Source organism: Dermacentor variabilis, chromosome 1 (genome assembly GCF_050947875.1).
Source record: "Dermacentor variabilis isolate Ectoservices chromosome 1, ASM5094787v1, whole genome shotgun sequence".
Lineage (NCBI taxonomy): Eukaryota > Metazoa > Arthropoda > Arachnida > Ixodida > Ixodidae > Dermacentor > Dermacentor variabilis.
The window spans coordinates 29,944,487-29,963,671 of record NC_134568.1 but is presented as its reverse complement, the minus strand read 5'-3'; the positions used below and the strand labels follow the sequence as shown (position 1 = coordinate 29,963,671).

Genomic DNA, 19,185 nt, shown 5'->3' with positions numbered 1-19,185 from the left:
CATCCTGTGCTCCCGCAGCGACGTGCTATCGGCGTCCCTGGCTGCATCATCCGCCCTTGGTGCGGGACCCCTTTGGTTCCCCGCCGCCTTGAGACCGGGCGTTTGTGCAGTGTCTGGTGGCGCCAGATACAATAAACTGTATCAGTTAACTCAGGGCAATACCGTGTTCTTGCGTGCGTCGCCCGGTAGCCCTTGCGGCCTGAGCTCGCGCGCAGCGGCGCTCGAGGCGACGACTGACGCGGCCTTGTGGCTCGCTAAGCTCGAACCCGCGGGGGTCAGCACTCCTGTGAGACCCTAAGACCCCACAAGGTTTCCGGTGTGAAGCCAGGCACAGAATTCAAAAGGTAAAAACTTGTGTAAATTATCTTCTCTCTTTAGCCGGATATTTAGCCCAGAATAATTGCAGCTGGTAGAGGACCAATGATCGGACACTCTAAGGTCAAATAATTGTGCGTATTTTAAACCACTTAAAGGCTCAATTAAAGATCAATTCCACCGATCTACCACACGTAATCTAGAACAAAAGAAACTCAACGAATGTCGTACTGATTACGTTAAAACGAGTGATACGTTTAGAATTCCAGTCTTGTTATACGAGTGACATAAATTTAGAATGTACCTCCCAGCAGCCGCGGTATTAAGCAAATATTGCCAGTAACTGAGTATAAGCTTTATCAATAGTTCTGTTCCTAGTAATTTCTATTCCTCATATGTCCTCACAGTACTTCTGCAACACATCGACCCTTTATTTTCCTTATTGATATGTCGCGAAGAGCGAATTTCATACTTGTATAATTAGATGTGTTTATAAGATGTGCCTAGTTGTGTATATGTTACATGTAAATTTACTCTAATGCAGGAGGTTATTTGTTAACCAAAGTGCTCTCTGTACGCTTATCAACTTGCTGCCACTGTATGCCAGTTTTCTCCGTGCCTGAATACCTTGGTAAGATATTATAGTTAGACAAATTGATTGATTGATTGATATTTCTTAAAACTTGGCTAACGAAACCCCGGACACCGCATTTACGAATGCAAAAACAACGAGTAGATGGTGATAATCCTTAATTTTCTACAGTAAGTCCAAAGGAAATAATTATTCTTCTGTCACAATTACCGTAATCACATTGATGTTAGCAATTTGTTGGCAATTCGCGCCTGGTTCTTGTTTTCTTTTTTCTTCTTTTTTTTACGGAGGTACGTCACGCATTCGTGCAGTGGGCGATTGTCCACTAATTCAGAGCTTATGTGAATTGAATAAAGAAAAGTTAAGGGTAAAGAGAAAAAAAAGGATAAAGGCGATTTGGAAGTTGACACTTACGGCAAAAAATGTCATGCTGTGAAAAATGGAATTAAAAAGAAAGAATACAAAAATTTATAGAGAGATAATTAAGAAAACAAAATTTAGCAAGGTGAGATTATCCTGAATTCCTGCTAACTGTTTGATCTGCCTGGAAATCCCATTATCCCACATTGGGTCCGAATCGGAGCCGTAATACAACGGACTACACGGTAAATAAAAGTGTTTATTGTCTCTATCTCTCTCTGCCTGGGATATCTTATTTTCCAGAGTCATTGCCATCGTCGAAGTGTTTTAAAGTGAGGACCGATGAGATATTGGAGACCAGTCGAAACACAAACCTCAAGATGGAGTAAAGAAAGAAGAAGAACGACACCGAGGTCGTGCCCTCGTGCGCTGGCGCGAGAGGCTCGTGTGGCACAGGAAAAGCCTGCTCGCACTTTCGAACGCGCCGGGGGCCTTGGCGCGCGCATATCCGAGCATCTCTCCGAAGAACGGGCCTGGCTTAGCGTCAGCCATGGGAATCGATGTACCCAGCGGCATCCGAACTTATCGTCTCCTCCACGGCGGCGCATCCGCCTTCTCAGAAGCGCCGTCACCCCAGAAGATGCCTTCGTCCATATTGCACGACCTACTTCCAGAGAAAGCCAAGGCCGACGCGTCCTACACGTTCGGCTACTTGGCCATGGAGGACGCCTTCCCGAGGAGCTGCGACCCTGCGGTCAAGACTGTGAACATGGCTGCGGAAGAGGCTTGCAGCAGCAGCGCCGCACATCGGCGGAGACTGGTTCCGAGGGCCGAGTGCGACCGGTTCGTTGAGATGGACGTCAAGGACAACCTGCCTGAGTACAACTCCATGCAAGGACCGTGCACCGTGCAAGGAGCTGGTCACCAGGTGGAGGACGTATCGCAGGGCACCGGGCACCGAATGATATACAGGTAAAGATAATTGGGTCTTTTTTGCGCCATATCCAAGGGCCGTTACGAATATCCTCAGTTTGTGAAATGACATTTACTGTTTGCCATGTCCTGCTAACAAAACGTAATTGAGGTTATTTATTACTGTGCCCTATAAGGGAAGTATAGCTGTAGTAAGGTGTATCAGCCAGGGTGCATAAAATATATTGATTTGCGTATAGTAATGTGATTTATTGCCGTGCTTATACACCTCGCATTGCGCAAAGCCAGCAACAGTATTTCGTGTTGTTGCAATAAGTACGCTGTTGTCGCAGAGCGATGATAACGTAGTCACAGAAGTGAAACAAAAAGAAAACTCTAAATGCCCTCGCCGACCGTACACAATGCACCGTTTCGTTCACATTTTAGCACAGCCTGATCTTGAGACACCTGCGTGGTAGTTAGGTTCCTTCTTGATATGCCCCTTTAAACAGTCGCACGCATGATTAGCTGGCGCATCCTTGTTGGTGCTTTTACCATGCTCTGGCCTTGATGTGCGCTTGGGCGTCGACACTTTTCCGTTGGTCGCTTCACATTAGGCGGTGAAGGCAGATGAAGTCCTCAACCACCTTCGGGAGGATGTACAGCTGCCTCACGCTGCCTCACAAAGGCGTAACATCGCAATGGTGTAAACTGCACATTTCGAAACATATAACAAGAATAAAAGGGATCTATTATACACTGCGCTACATATACCACTAATGTGTGAGTAAGAAGCTTAAACAACCCTTGCAAATATTGCTTCAATTTCATGTTACCTTTGAACTCGCGTGTCACATTTGCCCGAAAGAGATGCTCTTACAGGCTTACAGAACAACGGTACTTTTTTTTTTGTTGCAGAGTTAAGAATATTCATGCTTAGTGCTTATATATATTTTTAACGTACCAATTTCTGCAAAACTAGTAAAAGCTCATACGCCCTAAACCGAAATTCTGCTTGCGTCGATCGGAATTTAGGCGCACATAAAAGAATCAACTTTCATGCAAATCGGTTGAGCTCTGTTGTCTAATCACCACATTTCTGCGTTTAGAGAAATAGGAGTTGGTACTGAGCTAAACCCTCCTCTTTAGTCGCCGAGCTCAAATTGCGGTACCGCACGGCGTTCCTTAAGCCTTGCGCACGACGTCATTTTCTTTGCGGATGCAAATACGTTTCGCGAGAAATGTATACATTTTTCAGAGAAGTCAGAGGACAACAACTCCTGTTTCTTTTGTTTCTTTCATCTTGCAAGTAGTGCCACTTGCTTCGCTAGTTTTTCACTTTCGCGGTCAATCTCCTGCACCGGTCTCATGCGCCAAATGCACCCGGGACGTCGGCGCTATATTGCGGGCTTTTCACTTTAAGAGACGTAGATGGGGGATGACCTGAAGGCACAAACCTTTCGGTAGTCATAATCGGAGGAGATATTCTCGTGCGACCACTATCAGGGATAGTGTCACTTTCGCGAGATTTCGTGAGACTCAGTCCACGCGTGCCAACAAGGGATCCTTTCTCGCGATTCCCTGCCCACTATACCGCCGCCGAAAGTGATCGCCCGAGAATACATCTCCAGAACTGGGTTTGACAAAGGCATCAGAGTGCACTTTTATTTTATTTATATATTTACACAAACGGTCAATCCCTCATGGCAGTAAAAGTTCTTCACAACTGACTGTAGTATTTTCCATAAATAGACGCGCAACAAATCAGACTGTATCGTGTAATGAAATTTCTTTTTACGGAAGCTACGAAAGAACGGAGCATTGAAGTCAGTACAATCGATCGAGCGGTAGAAACGCAAGGTGTGTGTATGCGGCACTGCAAGAAGTCTACATAGAAGGACAGGGCTGCAGTTCGCTCACAATGCAAGTAGCGCTCATCGGACGCACTAGTGAGATGACATGTCGCGTCTTGCGTACCGCCGACGACGTGCCCGCCGCTAATCACCGATTCTGGCGATCCACCTTGTCTGCGCGGAGGCACGATGGAGGCACCCACATTAGTGGTAATGCACGCTCGTTTCTCGTGGAGAGCGCCGCGACCTGCGCTATATATGCACGCGAAATTTCGTAGAAAGAACAACCACGGGTCAGAAGAATCACGCGCTTGTCGAGCACGATTTATCCGCCCTCGAGTTGGGTACCTAGAAAGAAGTCGTCGATCGGTTTACGCGAACACAGCGAGTATTGCGTACTTTCGTCATTCACTCTTTACTTGGCATTTACTTAGCAGACGAATATGAATGCACCCTTCAACTGCCAAAAGAGGGTTGCACAAAACTTAGTCGGCGCGGTGTCACAAGAGAATGCTCTAGAAGCGAAGACGGGATATTGTTGTGGTGGAAAGAGATTCCATTCAGGCTCCTTCAATGATCGATTCGCGCTTAACATTTTAACAAACGAAAAATCATGTGCGATATTGACGACTCCACTCGAATACACTTTGCAAAGCGAGAGAGAATTCCTGCAGGTGCCGCCTAATGAATTCTAAACGCAGCCCGGCGAAAAATGAACAGCTCAGCTCCCCTCCACTGAATCTTGGAAGAAAGGCCGTAGCAGAAACAATTTCCTTTTCTTTTCCTTGCGAAAAAGCAAACTTTTGCATCCTATGACTCAAGAAGAAACTGTCCAGTGACCTGGCGGTATTCACATCGACCAGGAGTAATTTAAGAATAGGGCGAACAGTAGCTATTTGTCTTTCAGTGCTCTGGTAGACTTGGGTAAGCACTGGCAGCACAGCTCATCCGAAAACGCCATAACTATACAAAAAATGAAACGTTTTATTGAAACAGCTGCAGTCTTTGGCAAGTGCGTTTCAAACGCTGTGTTCAGTTACGGCCTGTGTTGACCACGCAGTTCGGAGAAGCCGATTACGCTTGGAGTGGAAGCTGCCGTGAGTGGCAATCACCCCGACAAGGATTGGAGCACAGTTGCTTGGCCCGATTACAGGTTCGAGGTCTTGGGCTGCAGACCACACATGCACCTGCGCGACACGCTGCCGCTTCGGTTGACGACGCTGAGCTCCTGCAAGGGCGAGTGCAACAGCGACATGGCCGGGATGGCTACGCCAAGCAGCAGCTGCCTTTGGAGGCTACCCACGAGGTGAGGCTAACTGGGGCCGTATCCTGAAACGATCCACTTCGGCGATACTATCGGCTCGGCCACGCCTTCACCATGTGCGCGCACTGATTGATTGTTTTAGCAAAAAAATTACCGACGATTACGTTACTTCCTAATGCGAAGTTTGAGCGCAGCAAATAAGCTGTTTCACCTTTTCGATAGATTGAGGCAAAGAAATCGAGCAACACATGTATGCGCTATCACAGAATTTTTTTTTTATTTTTCACACGTATTCCTTTAACAAAGACTCCACTAACAGTTCTTGACAGTCATGAAGGAAGCTTTGTGGGCGGAGAAATAGACTGATATGTGTTCGACTTGGTACACCAATGCTTGATTCTCAAAGACGAGATGTATACAAGTGCCTCGCGAGGTTGTCACAGCCGTGGGACGCGTTACGAGCGAGAGGAACGGGATGTTCTCCCGCATAAGTGTTAGGAAATTGCTGTTTGTCTTTATGTCAAGCCGCCACCGATCTGGCTCTCTGATTGCCACCGCACAGGGCGAACGGCAGCGGCAATTTCGGCTCGGGCGGTGCACATATACAGATCCGCCGCCACCGATCTGGCGTTCTGATTGCCACCGCACAGGGGTTGCATTGGAGGAGGAGCGAAGAAAGGAATTAAGTTCGAGCCGGCGCTTTGACAACCGGAGACTCGCAGGAAGAGGGGGGAGGGGGGCGGCGTGTACACCCAGCGGCAAACGATGGGGGCAGAAGCGCGCGCAGCAAGCGGACAACACGATAAAGGGAGGAGGGAAGAGATAGCAGCGAGTGACTGATGCCGCTGACGCCGATAGTGAGTCAACCCCAGCTGCGGAGTTGGTTTCAGGGACAACGAATAACCGGCGCGTCGGCAACTGAAGAGCACCCTATCCGCCACACAAGAATAGGGGGGGGGACCCTTTCCTCCTCTTTCTGCATGGCGGCGACGGTGTTCTATGCAGTCACGTTATCTTGACTCTCTAGCGGCGTCAGCGGCATCCAGCGATATCAGTCGGTCGCTGCAAGCGCGGGGGGGATGAAAGGGGGGCGGAGCTGGTTACGAGGCCGACGACGACGACGACGACGACGACGACGCGAAACCCAGGAACGGACGCCAAAGAGCTGCGCTCTAAAACGTATCAGCTGCCTAATGCGATTTTGCTCAACCAGCCAATTAGCGCATACCTTACGGCAATACTATCGCCGAGGCGATAGTATCGATCATTATATTACGTTTTTTTATTAGTGAATCGTCGATTTATCCGCCCTCGAGTTGGGTACCTAGAAAGAAGTCGTCGATCGGTTTACGCGAACACAGCGAGTATTGCGTACTTTCGTCATTCACTCTTTACTTGGCATTTACTTAGCAGACGAATATGAATGCACCCTTCAACTGCCAAAAGAGGGTTGCACAAAACTTAGTCGGCGCGGTGTCACAAGAGAATGCTCTAGAAGCGAAGACGGGATATTGTTGTGGTGGAAAGAGATTCCATTCAGGCTCCTTCAATGATCGAGGCGCGCTTAACATATTAACAAACGAAAAATCATGTGCGATATTGACGACTCCACTCGTATACACTTTGCAAAGCGAGAGAGAATTCCTGCAGATGCCGCCTAATGAATTCTAAACGCAGCCCGGCGAAAAATGAACAGCTCAGCTCCCCTCCACTGAATCTTGGAAGAAAGGCCGCAGCAGAAACAATTTCCTTTTCTTTTCCTTGCGAAAAAGCAAAATTTTGCATCCTATGACTCAAGAAGAAACTGTCCAGTGAACTGGCGGTATTCACATCGACCAGGAGTAATTTAAGAATAGGGCGAACAGTAGCTATTTGTCTTTCAGTGCTCTGGTAGACTTGGGTAAGCACTGGCAGCACAGCTCATCCGAAAACGCCATAACTATACAAAAAATGAAACGTTTTATTGAAACAGCTGCAGTCTTTGGCAAGTGCGTTTCAAACGCTGTGTTCAGTTACGGCCCGTGTTGACCACGCAGTTCTCCTTGCTCCTATTCCTCGAACAAACATCTACAATCACCTTGGTCCTCGTGACATCGTTGCGCATAATTTCAGGCAAAACTTCGATAATGTTCTAACGTCATGTGACTGCGGTTAGGCCTTCTTGCCTAGAAGAGACAGATAAATGTTCAGTTCATTCTTCAAACTAAAGAATTTGAAATAACTATGGTTTCCTCTGCAGCATAATAAATTATCCGTACAGAAACCCCCTTATTAGCCGCTTCAGACACGAATACTCGAATAGTCCTACACGGTCGGATGGGGCTTTCAATCTGCTATACAAAATATTTTATTTCCTGCGTGTGCCGAATGTTACACATTTCATTTCATTTCATCTATTTATCCTTAAAGGCCTGAACGCATTACATAAGGGGGCATAAGGGCATAAAGATCATGTGAACTTCAATGATCTGAACAAAAGTGCAAGAGTATAGGCCAGAAATACAGTCAGTGAAGTGAAAAATACAATTGACAATACGTTGAGTAAATAAAGGTAAACAGTAGAAAAATATGAGAGCTGGTGCGTATCTATTAAGACGTGTTAAGTTTATTAGGATATTTATTAAGAGTTATTGATCCTCTTCGTAGCTCAGTCGCACAGAATCGCACAATTTCCTCTTCTTCCGGCAGGTTGCCTTGGCCCAGGGTTGCCGGCCGTACGGCGGTGTAGGCTCGGGACGCAGCGCGATGTCGACCGGAGGCGCCCGTCAGCTGGTGCAGCATCGCGCTTGTGCCGGCCGCCATCTCGGCAGCACCGCGTCCCAGCTGTCCCTGCGGAACAGCAGCAGGTCCTCCGGGCGCTCGTGCTGCCTCCCATCCTGTATCGCCGGTAGCCGAGGAGCAGACGGTGCGCTCGCTGCCGTCACCGTGGCGGGCAACACCCGTCTCTTCACTGGACGCGTGGAGGCGGGTTGTACACCCCGCCACGCTGAGCTGCTGGTCTCGTCGGCCGAGGCTTGTCGAGCACGCTCGCGGCTACCGCTGCGAGCTGGTCTCGGCGCCGCCGAACTCGGGACGATGGTGCAGCTAAGCGGGGGCGCCGCTCTCTTTCAGCGCCTTTGTTTATCGTTTGATTTTTTTTTTTATTTTCGCAATTTATTCGTGTGAATGTTTTATTGTTCTGTGTGCTTGAAATAAACGTTATTGTAATTGAAGTGGCGTTCCTAAGAAAGATTCCGCGATCCCGCTTTTAAAGCGCGACGCTACGGGGCAAGAAAAAAGGGGAGAAAATGTCACTTCCTTCTTACTGTTCCTCTCATTTTCAATACTATTCCTGGGAACACCAGCAACGAGAGCGCAATCATTTCAGAGGCTACAACGTGATGTGGACAGCACCACGTAATCACTTGCGTGCCAGGCCAGACGAAAGGTATTGTAAAACCATTCGGCTCTGGCCTACTCGAATGAAATCTTGTTCACACTAGGATAAAGTTCACTTGGCATTGCACTAAGGACTATTGCACTTCTCGCTAAGAAGTCCTGTCAACCTTTATTTCGGAAATTCTTTGGAATAAGTGCAGCAGGACACGGACACATCTTCGTATGCGGAGAAGTGTGTTCACCTCTGCCATAGATATAAGAGGGACCTGTGGTCTGCTCGTTATGGCGGGAACCTAGAATATTGACCGATTAGGGCCTGAATGTTATCTCAACAAAAAAGATCGTGTGCAGGTATGCACTGTAGTGTTCCTGGTCGCTGGCGCCGTTTTCTGTCAGCCTACCATTACGGAGTGAACGAGGAGCAGTCAAGTGGTTTTTACTCAGTGGGAGCTGTTCTTGACACTTCTCGCGAATTTCACAGCCACGATTATGGTGCTCGCAGTAATTCCGCCATTATCGTCAGTGTTTTGATAAGGAGAGGCATCGCAATAAGTTATTACGTGTATATGCCTCAAAAGTTCCATCACCCGGCCCCGTAAGTACACTCTAAGAAAAAAGAGAGTAAAAAGTGAGTCACGGCAACTTGACTCTCTTTTTTCTTACGAAGACCCATTTTCGCGCGGGTAGAGTCACAAAACAAGAGTCAACATTTGTGTGTGGGTCGTTTGACTCTTAATAGCACGCGAAGAGTCGTCGTGCAAGATCGCGACTCCTCTGATATTCGAGATGAGTCTGGCGAGAGAAAGATTAAAATGCAGGAGAAGAAATACCGGATAACGTCTTATGTTTTAGGCAGGCCCTCGGTTTCCTGTCCTGGTTGTAATGCGGTGTATCATTCTTTCGTCAAGCTTGTCATGTTCTGCAATTACATCGAACTCTAAATATCGATTTTCCTTGAACATGTTTGTTAATATCTCACACGCTGGCATCCTATGCTAAGGAATACCCAGATTTGTCAAACTGGATTCTGACCATAAGTAAATCTAAAAAATATAGCATTGGCTACTACAGAGAGCACAGCAACGAGATAACAAGTTCAGTATAGGCGCACTCAACAGTGTCGATTGTAAATGTAATTGCACTACGTAAAGTTAAATTTTGAGGATTTAGGTTCCAAAATCAAGATCTTGTTTTGAGGCGCACGGTAATGGAAAACTGTAGATTTATTTTCAGCAGCTCGGGTTATTTAACGCGCACGGAATGCACAATATACGCGCGTTTTCGCATTCTGCCCCCATTGGAACGCGACTGCTGCGGGTGTGATTGTTCCCGTTACCTCGAGCTCAGCAGCGCAACACCAAAGCCACTGGGCTACCGGAGTGCGTTGCGTTCCGCGACCAGAAACAAACATTAACGAACGCAGCACTGCTTTTGAACCCCCTAGAAATTTAAAAAGAAAAATGTAGCAGTTTCCCCCCAATGCTGCGTGAACCACTGCACGAACAACTGCACGAACCAAGGTTCGTAGTTTCATCACCTGAATAAACTGCAGTAAACAATCGCTTACTCCGTAAATTAGCAAGCACGGGGTCACACGCGCACGTGCAAACATGAACAGATTTCACTCAATGACCGCGAACACTCGCTGTCACAGCCTCGGCGTGATGAAGGGCGCGAACAGAGCGGACAGAACACTGCTGCTGCCTCATCCTTCGAAGCGCCTCCGAAACTTGAAATGGCGCAATAAAAGCGCCCTTCCCCTCACCCCCCCTCCCCTCGCCGCTTTGCACCCATCGGAAATTATCTCCAAGACAGAGCGAGAGTGGCGCCAGACCGGGCTAGAGCAACGGCCAGAGGAGAAGCGTGCTAAATAAGCGCCTCCTTTCCCCGGCTTGCGCGCGTTTTATCACGTGACCACCTATAGATACTTGGGGCACCCATCCAGACACTATACATCTCGGCTCGCCCTCGTACACTTCTTTTAACGCGCACAGCTAACGGCGCAGGATAGGATCTTATCGCACTTGACTTTATGCGTAAGGTCACGGCAACACCGACAGATATATTTCGACGGTTGTGTCCATATAATTGCTATCGCAAAATTCGCAATAAATAGAAAATTTCACTAAGGACCAACCCCGCTGCTTCTCCATGTCGTGATATAGCGGTGAACGATAGCTCTAGAAAATGTGTTGCTAAATCTCCGCCAAATGACTACGCTCCCGTTTGGTGATCGCGGCACACAGTCGCAAGAACTTGTGGAGGAAATACCGGAGTTCTGGCAGCTTCAGGTGCACTAGATCATTCAGTAACATGGGTGGCTTTGTAGTTCTACCTTACATCAGAGCAAACTGCACTCGATAGAAATCAAGGGCAGCCGCACCATTATAGCTAAGCAAATTAAGGACAATTACGCCGCGTCTTCACACTTCGAGCACGCTCCGACAGCCCAGCGATAGATATTTCAAACACAACCACACTCGGACGAGCAAATTTTGCTTCTGCCAAGTGAACGTAGCGGGTATTTCAAGACGCGTGTTAAATTCATGGCTGTTTCATTCGTGAACATTACTTAAGTAACGTAAAATTATCAGTGAGCAAAACAGTTTTTATTTCAACGCAAGGAAACAAAACCGAAACTAGCGCAACTGTTGTGCCAGTGCCTCCTCTATAAAAATCTGTGCCGGGCACACCACCTTCGGCGGCTGTCGAACGCCAGTTCTCGCCGCCGCCGCTAGGGGCGCTGGGCAAACAGGGTCTGGGCAAAGGCTGCCACTGCCGCCATTCCGTCTCTATGTAGCCGCATTGGTCGTGAGCCACAGTCTTCTTTATTCTCTGCTTCAGTTGCGTTCAACTGTGCTCCACTTCGCTGTGTGGGATAGCTTCAGACAAGTACGTGCATAGCATGCCTTACGATGGCCTACTGTTGTGTGCCATTATGTAAATCGGACGAGAAAAAAAAAACAGCTGCCCTTTCCTTTCATGAAATACCCGCTGACACGGACGCACGAGCACGATGGCTTGGCGCAATACGACGAGACAAGTGGTCGCCGAATACTACCTCATGCTACACCAAAGTGTGCAGTCGACATTTCAAAGAAGAGGACTTCATAGAAGGCAAGCGACGACGTCTAAAGAAAGGGGCTGTGCCGTCTGTTTTTGAAGAATACCCGTCCCATCTCCAGCCGAAATCAACGCCGGCGCGAAATACAACAAGCATCGACAAAAGAGTGAGTGCTACAATGGCGCGAAACGACTCCGCGAGCGGCACAGCGATGGAACAGTCGATGCCAGCAGCAGCGCCTACTTCATCTGTAGAGAATATGTCTGACTGCTGCTCCATGGACACATCAACAGCAGCCAACTCGTGCGATCAAAGCGTCCAGGTAAACATCAAGTCAACTTCAAGCGTGCTTGTTACTGAGAGAGCGAAGTGGATAAGGAAAGAAAAGGCCTTGAGGAGCCAGTTGCTTCGACTGCAACAGACGGTCGACAGGTACAAAGTGGAATTGAAAACGCTACACGAGGATGCCCTAGTGGCGGATGTTTCTTACATCAAGGAAAGGGCGGAAGAAAAGGAACCTGCAGCTCGATTCTTGATTGATCAAATCCAGAACTTCAGAAAGAAGAGGCCAAGCTGGTGTGAGGAGACAATCCGACGTTGTGTAGTATTAAGGCATCTGTCGGCAAGGGCATATGAACACATTCGCGGTGAAATGCTTCTGAAGCTTCCTTGCAGGAAGACCTTGAGCAACTATTTCGGAACCATTAGTGGAGAAACAGGCTTCAGCAAACTTGCCGAAGATCGTCTTAGAGTAGAAGCTGAGAGCTTGAGTGTACCGCAGTCGAGAGTGTGCTCACTCATTGTCGATGAAATGAAGATCAAGGAAAAGCTGCAGTACAACAAACAGCAGGACTGCTTTGTGGGGCACGCCGACGTCTCTTTGGAACAGCAGGGTGGTGACCTCACCTTAGCGAACTCTCTTCTCTGCTTCCTAATCACTGGACTCTCGACATCGTATCGCATTCCAGTGGCCTACTATTTTACGAAAGGGTTAGCAGGCCCACAGCTTCACAAGTTGTTGATTTTTGTGCTTGAGAAAGTAGAGGCCTGTGGTTTCAGGGTAGTTCGTTTAGTGAGTGATAACCACAAAGTGAATGTCAATGCCATGAAACTTCTTGGAGATGGTCTTCTTACGTACAGGATAACACATCCCTGCGACTGTGACAGGCTCCTCTTTCTAAGTTTCGATCCATGCCATGTTTTAAAAAATGTTCGCTCGCAGTTTTTGGCACATGACTTTGGTCCGAAAGGAGAGGTCTCGTCCTGCTACATCAAGAAGCTCTACGAACTACAGAAGGACCTGGTTGTAAAGCCTGTCCGCTACCTCAGCCGCAAACATGTTTACCCGAATAATATAGAAAAAATGAATGTCGCACGGGCAATTCAGGTTCTGTCGCCTGATGTTACTGCGGCCCTGGAGCATCTCAGGAACCAAGCTGGGCACACATCAAGTTTCTCATTCGCTGATGCAGGCCAGACCATCATTTTCATGCACAACATGTACCGCTGGTTTGTGCTGCATGACACGAGTAATACCACCCAGCACATCCACAAAAAATGGCCCGACACTCGGCACTTCGACGACGCCGAAGATGCTAGACTGGAGTGGCTTGAGGTAGCACTGCCCATGTACTTGGACAAACTGAAGAAAAGGTGCAGAGATAAAAAGGAATTTTTTACGAAAGAAACGTACGAAGCATTGCTTCTGACCACGTATTCCACAGTTGCCTGCATCAAGTACTTGCTCACAGAGGAGAAGTTCCTGTTTGTTCTGACTCGCAAGTTTAACAGTGACCCGATTGAGTCACTGTTTGGCACATTGCGAATGTCCGCCGGTTGCAATGACACACTGAATGTTCGTTCTGTTCTGTCAGGCCTGGAGAAAGTTCTGAAAACTGGAATTGCAGCATCCATTGCGACATCAAATGTTGCTCACCGTGAACGTGCACAAATGTCGACAGGTACCCTGCACACTGAAGCTTCTCCTTCGCCAGCACAGCAGCTTCCTCAGCTACAGAGAGCTGCATGTGTTTTGCAACGGCTCAACACGACAGTCTTGCCGCAGCAGTTACCTTCACTTGAAATTTCGGCAACTGCTTACGTTGGGGGCTATATTGCCCGTGTAATAAACGAGCACATGCGTTGTGAAAGTTGCACTTCAGTCTGCACGAAGCCTGCAAGCAATCAACCAATCTTGCAGTTGACACGCAGCCAGGACCGCGGTGGGCTGCTTTACCCGTCAGACCAGTTGCTGTTTGCCGTTGATGTACTAAGGACATTTGCTGATCGTGCCCTGAAGGACAACCCCACTCTGCAAAAGCCATTGTCAACACTGGTGAAGTATGCTGTGCCAGCCCTGTGTGCTTCAAACCTGCTCAAGTGCAAAGACAGTGATGCCATTCACAGAGTTAAGCTCATGGAGCTGATATCTGTTCGGTTTTTGCGGCCACTGCTAGTGAACTATGCATTCAACGTCAGTGACAAGCATGATGCATTCAAATACTTTGCAAAAAAGCCCCAGTCCAGGAAATATGTGAAGCTGTAAGTGCTTACGGGCTACTGAAAGTACAGGTGCTTACAAATAAATGTTCTTTTTTTTTTTCACGAAATGTGTATATTCAAATTGCATCAAATTTGTTAATTTTCCAGAGTATAGAGTCACCATGCATGACAAATCAATGTTGGGAATGTATGCAGATCATGACCACGCGTAGGTGTGTGCGTACGCGGCATCTAAAGCGCGCGACGTCGATGCTTCCTCGGGTAGAAGCTGGAGCTAGCGGTAAGCTTCACTTGTCACATATTGAAGCTGGCCCAACGCCCTTGTAAATAACGACGAATAGGCGTTTTTGATGCAGTGAGGCGCGCGTTCACATGCTTTTATTAAGTGAACCTATCGGTTTGTCTGCTAATTAATGTAGATCATTGAACGCGATGTTTTTAGTACTCATTTAGCGTGGTGTTCTTCGCTTACTGTTAGTGCGTGAAAGCTGGCAGCTAGCGCATTGAAACACTCGGTAACATCATTCAGTGATTGCACCCGCTATATTAACCCTGCGTGGGCACTGTGGGCGTAGCACGCGGACGCCGTTGGAGGTTTGAGCGCAGAACATTGAGGATTTAATCGGTTTTGTTTTGAGCGCGGCGCCAGACCCACAGCGGCTGCGGCGCATAGCGAACTCCGTTCCCCTGTTTAGGTAGAGGCACCTGGCGGTAATGCGTTGTACTATCGCCGACGGCGGCGGGCTATTGTCCTCCGCTCTTTTTGCCGGGCACTGAAAGTATAGAGGAGGCACTGGTTGTGCCCAGTTGTGCAGACACAAAATGATCCAAAGCCGAAGCCGTCAGTAGCATGACGCCATTTTACAGTTGCGCTGCATCACGCGCGGGTACGTTGTCGTTGAGTGGTTCTGAAATCGCCGCGTTAGGGGCGACTGCAACCAGGCGTTGCGGCAAGTAACGGTGGGAGCTTCTGTCCGTGCTGTGTGATTGCGACGAGGGGGACCGCCGCCAGTAGCAGCGTGTCGCCTATTTCGTCTTTGCCGACATCGCGCAAGTGCAGCTCGCCGGACCGTCACAAGCGCCCGAAGTGCTGCGGTTTGCACAGCATCTTTTATTGTGATATGGGAGATCGCAACGGACAGAGACGACCAGATGCATACGAACGACTACCAGCGGGGAGTGACCTGTGCCATATTTCTCTTAACGTCTCAGGTAAGCATATCAGCTTTTGTTCCGAGTTTACAAACGGCGCGTACTCGGCCCTTCCGGTATGGCTACATTTTTCGCCACGTTTCTCTTGGCAGTTCACAGACGTTTCTTAGGCATGCGTGCGCGTATGTATGCGAAAATACTACTGACCGACGGAAGCCTCAGGAGAGCATCTGAAATTATTGCAAAGCTGTACTGCCAGGAGAAACACCGTTCTTAAGGACTTTAGTGACGAGTGGCCTGTCGCATCGAAAAATACGTAGAATATCAAGTACTGCGTAACTTGAAGTGTAGATACAATACTAGCGCCAGTGTGACTTTCGCATGGCGAAGACAGGTAGTCGAAAAGGCAGCTTGTGTATTCTGAAGATTTACTAGCGCTTTAGGTATATTACCGCGAATAATAAAAGCGCTACAACGCTGCACGGCAGTGTCAGGCGATGTGGCAGCACAGAAATTTTAAGAGCGGTAAAGCGGCTGCATGCACAAGCGAACAGACACAGCGCTTTAAAAGCGCTGAAAGAGAACAAATTTTTTGTGCATTTGGCTGTAAGTAGAAAACACATTAGCTCACAATCTAAGCCTATATATAATGTATTATTTTTACTTAATCTTTATTTTCACGGTTGTAAATATTTGAAAGCATGAATATGCTGCAACATTTATATAGTAAATCCTACTAGGCTTACAAAACCTGGCTGTGTTATGTGGTGAAATTGTAATATTGCTACTGGATTTTCTATTTTGAGTCCGGTGTTTTATGAAAAAGAGGGTCTTTTTATTTGTAGTCTTATGTTAGTGCAGATATTTGGCAAGCAGAAATGAGTTGATTGCAAAGTTGTATCTCCCGGTGAGCTGCATATGAACCCAAATTTATCCTGTCTTGGCTATTGCAATGTGCATATAACAATTTTAAGTATATACAGCCGTAGTTGGCTTAGTCGCTGTAGCGTATTTTGTAAAAGTAGAAGGCTATGATTATTTTACTGTTTTCATGCAGAAATACCTTTTTTTCTTGTACCAAGAAACGCTCACAGCATTGAATGAGATGAGGTGTGGTGTATTTTTCTACTAATTTAATAAAGGAAATTTCGTCTGCGGTGTATCAGAGATTAGTTTACTTTCTTTTACTAAACAATGCGTTGTCTCTTCTGCTACTGCTGTTGTTCTGTGTATTTTTGTAATTTTGAAATGTACTTTACTTTAGGTATTCAAGAAATGCCAACATCCAGAAGAAGACGCCATCTTATCCAGCACGTTATGGGTGAGACAGATCGTAGCAGGCACTTTTGCATATCTCATTAGCATATGATGCCATTTGTTGTAATTTTTGTGTCCACTTTCCTGTCTTTATGCATTTTACTATTATTGTGCAAAGGGTAACAGTTTTACATTTAGACAGAGTAATCGCCCAAAGGGGAGACATGGCTGGAAGAGACAACACACACAAGCCTCCTTTGTCCGTATCTCTACGTTGCGCAGTTACTCTGTTGTTATCTACCAACAAGCCCAAGTTCCTCATCAGCTACATTTACTAATGATCCGTTATTACAGTTTTATTGACATAACATTGAAAGTACAGAGGTGCACAGGAAGACAGAGACATGAACTGATGAAGAGCCGTTGAACAAGAATCGCTGGAGCCAATGTTTCGACAGAGAAGATTTTTCTTCTCAAAACGTTGGCTCCAATAAATTTTCTTGTTCTATCACTATCTACAGTTAAAAGAAAGCATCATTGCTCTTGCTGAAGTATTATGCATTATGGCATAAAAATTAGCAGGGTGAAATATCAGGAATGTCAAAATTCTTGTATATTCCAGTGCTAGAGCGAAAACCAGGAAAACAAGATGTAGAGAATCACATTGTTATTTTTCACTGCCCAGTTTGGCCAGCTTCATTCCGAGCTTGCACTTTGTTGCATTAACGACCACTGGAATTCGTTAATTGAATTACCTTGGTGATTTACTTATATTAAAAGATTTTGAACTTGTATTAATGAAGCTTAACATAATGCATGTAAAAGAATTTACAATGACATTTTAAGGTGGCAGGCTTACAGTTGACTAGCAGGTCACTTGATGGTATGAGCTCAGGTTTAAACCGAGCTTCCATGCACAAACCAGTTACACATTTTTGTTTCATTGTTTGGATTTTCATAAACATAAGTACTGTTTCTTTTTGTCGGGCTTCTAGTTGTGTCGTAGGACCTAACTGTTTATCTTTATTTGTATTGGTAGCCATGTTACACAGACAGCTCAATTTTTATTGTAAATCGTGACATGGTAGGACTAAGAACATTTGTGCAAATTTGTTGCAGGTGCACTCTGGCGGCTCCTACCCCTGCGTCCTGCCACCACCCTGTCCTGACTACGTCCACTAGGTAGTTGGGAGCCTTTGGCGGCTTCTGTTACTGCATCCTGCCGCCACCATGTCCCGACTATGTCCACTAGGGAGTTGGCAGCCTTAGTGATGATGCCAGCAGGCTGACAGCCGACAGAAAAATTCAGGTAAATACCTGTAATTAAGCGGCGTCTTTTTGAGTGAAATGGCTTGTAGTCACTCAGCAATAACAGAAGTAACTTCGAAGCAGTTTAGACTCCCTGCTATCCGTGCAGGGATGCTCAAGTCCATGCATTTTGTCTTAGCCGCCAAGAGGCTATGTGTATTAGGCGAAATGCGATGCAAATTTTGAAACTACAAGAGACCACTTGTACAATTTTTTTCTTGCTTAACACAAGAACTACTTTGATAAAGCTTTACCAATTTAAAAACAATACAATGTACTCTCATACATGGTATTTGGCATAAATTTACTAGGGCTGCCTCAATGGTAAGTAGGCCGATAAACGTACGCCAAAACTGACTTCTTTTCCAAGTTCATCCTCCTCTCTCTGCACTGCTGCATAATGTATCTTTCTGATACCATTCTTGCACACAGGCCAAGTCCTAAACACATAGATTGCATAAATTTGCAGCTTTTGCTGTAGGTCACTTCTATGAAAATAAAGTTAATAAGCCATTTTGTCCATTTTTAATCAGCCATAATAAACTGAGTCGTGGCTAATAAGCAGTTAAGTTTTTGGTGTAAGGCCTCTCTTCATTGTCGTTAAAGATTCGGCCCTCTTAATGAAGGAACCATATTTTTGGCTATGCCATTTTACGATGCATTCTTTGGTGCGTTACAGAAAATTTGACATAATGTTTATGCCAGTAAAAATTTTTTTTGCTTTAAGTATTGCGTGAAATTGAGATTTGTTCTATATTGAAGGGCCCTCAGTGTTCAAAATAAAATTCCAAGTGGTCGTGTGCCAGGTTGGAACAGCTGGCATGGAATAGCCTACCTACACAAATAGGGAGGGTCATGTACACTTTATGTTAATATACTATTATTGATCCACAAAAGACAAAATGAAGGATTCCATCCTATAAGCAGCTCTTTGCATTCATTTCCACTTTTGCACATTTATATACCTTGAGTCTGGTGACTTGTGTCTGTTTTCGTCATCTGCTATGTGCAGAGGGTAAACTTCAGATTTGCCCTATGGTACAGAATATTTTGGGGCTAAATATATGGATCTGTGTTTTTCAGGTTGCCTCGAAATTTTACCCAAGCCATGCCGCACACTCGGGCCAGGCCTCGTGCAAACGACGTATAACCAGGTTCAACGCATCAGGGTCGAGGGAGTCCGGAGATCAAGGCAACCAGCGTGCAACCTTTGGTGACCCCTCTACAT

At 46.6% G+C, this 19,185-nt stretch overlaps 1 protein-coding gene across 2 annotated transcripts; it reads left to right on the top strand.

Annotated features, from left to right (window-relative positions):
• The first annotated feature begins 2,020 nt into the window (after positions 1-2,020).
• On the top strand, positions 2,021-8,353 carry LOC142570681 (uncharacterized). 2 transcript variants are annotated; one of them, XM_075679040.1, is made up of 3 exons: positions 2,021-2,239; positions 5,186-5,338; positions 7,985-8,353. In XM_075679040.1, the coding sequence occupies exons 1-3, from the start codon at positions 2,037-2,039 to the stop codon at positions 8,022-8,024; spliced, it is 396 nt and encodes a 131-aa protein (XP_075535155.1). In that variant the 5' UTR covers positions 2,021-2,036; the 3' UTR covers positions 8,025-8,353. The 2 variants fall into 2 exon arrangements, with proteins under 2 accessions (XP_075535155.1, XP_075535148.1); XM_075679033.1 differs by having other exon boundaries at positions 5,093-5,338; positions 7,985-8,346.
• Positions 8,354-19,185: the final 10,832 nt, after the last annotated feature.

Coding starts and splice junctions, on each gene's coding strand:
- LOC142570681 (XM_075679033.1), top strand. CDS start 2,037: ATGGCTGCGGAAGAGGCTTGCAGCAGCAGCGCCGCACATCGGCGGAGA. Junction 2,240..5,092: donor GGGCACCGAATGATATACAG/GTAAAGATAATT, acceptor TTGACCACGCAG/TTCGGAGAAGCCGATTACGC. Junction 5,339..7,984: donor CTTTGGAGGCTACCCACGAG/GTGAGGCTAACT, acceptor TTCTTCCGGCAG/GTTGCCTTGGCCCAGGGTTG.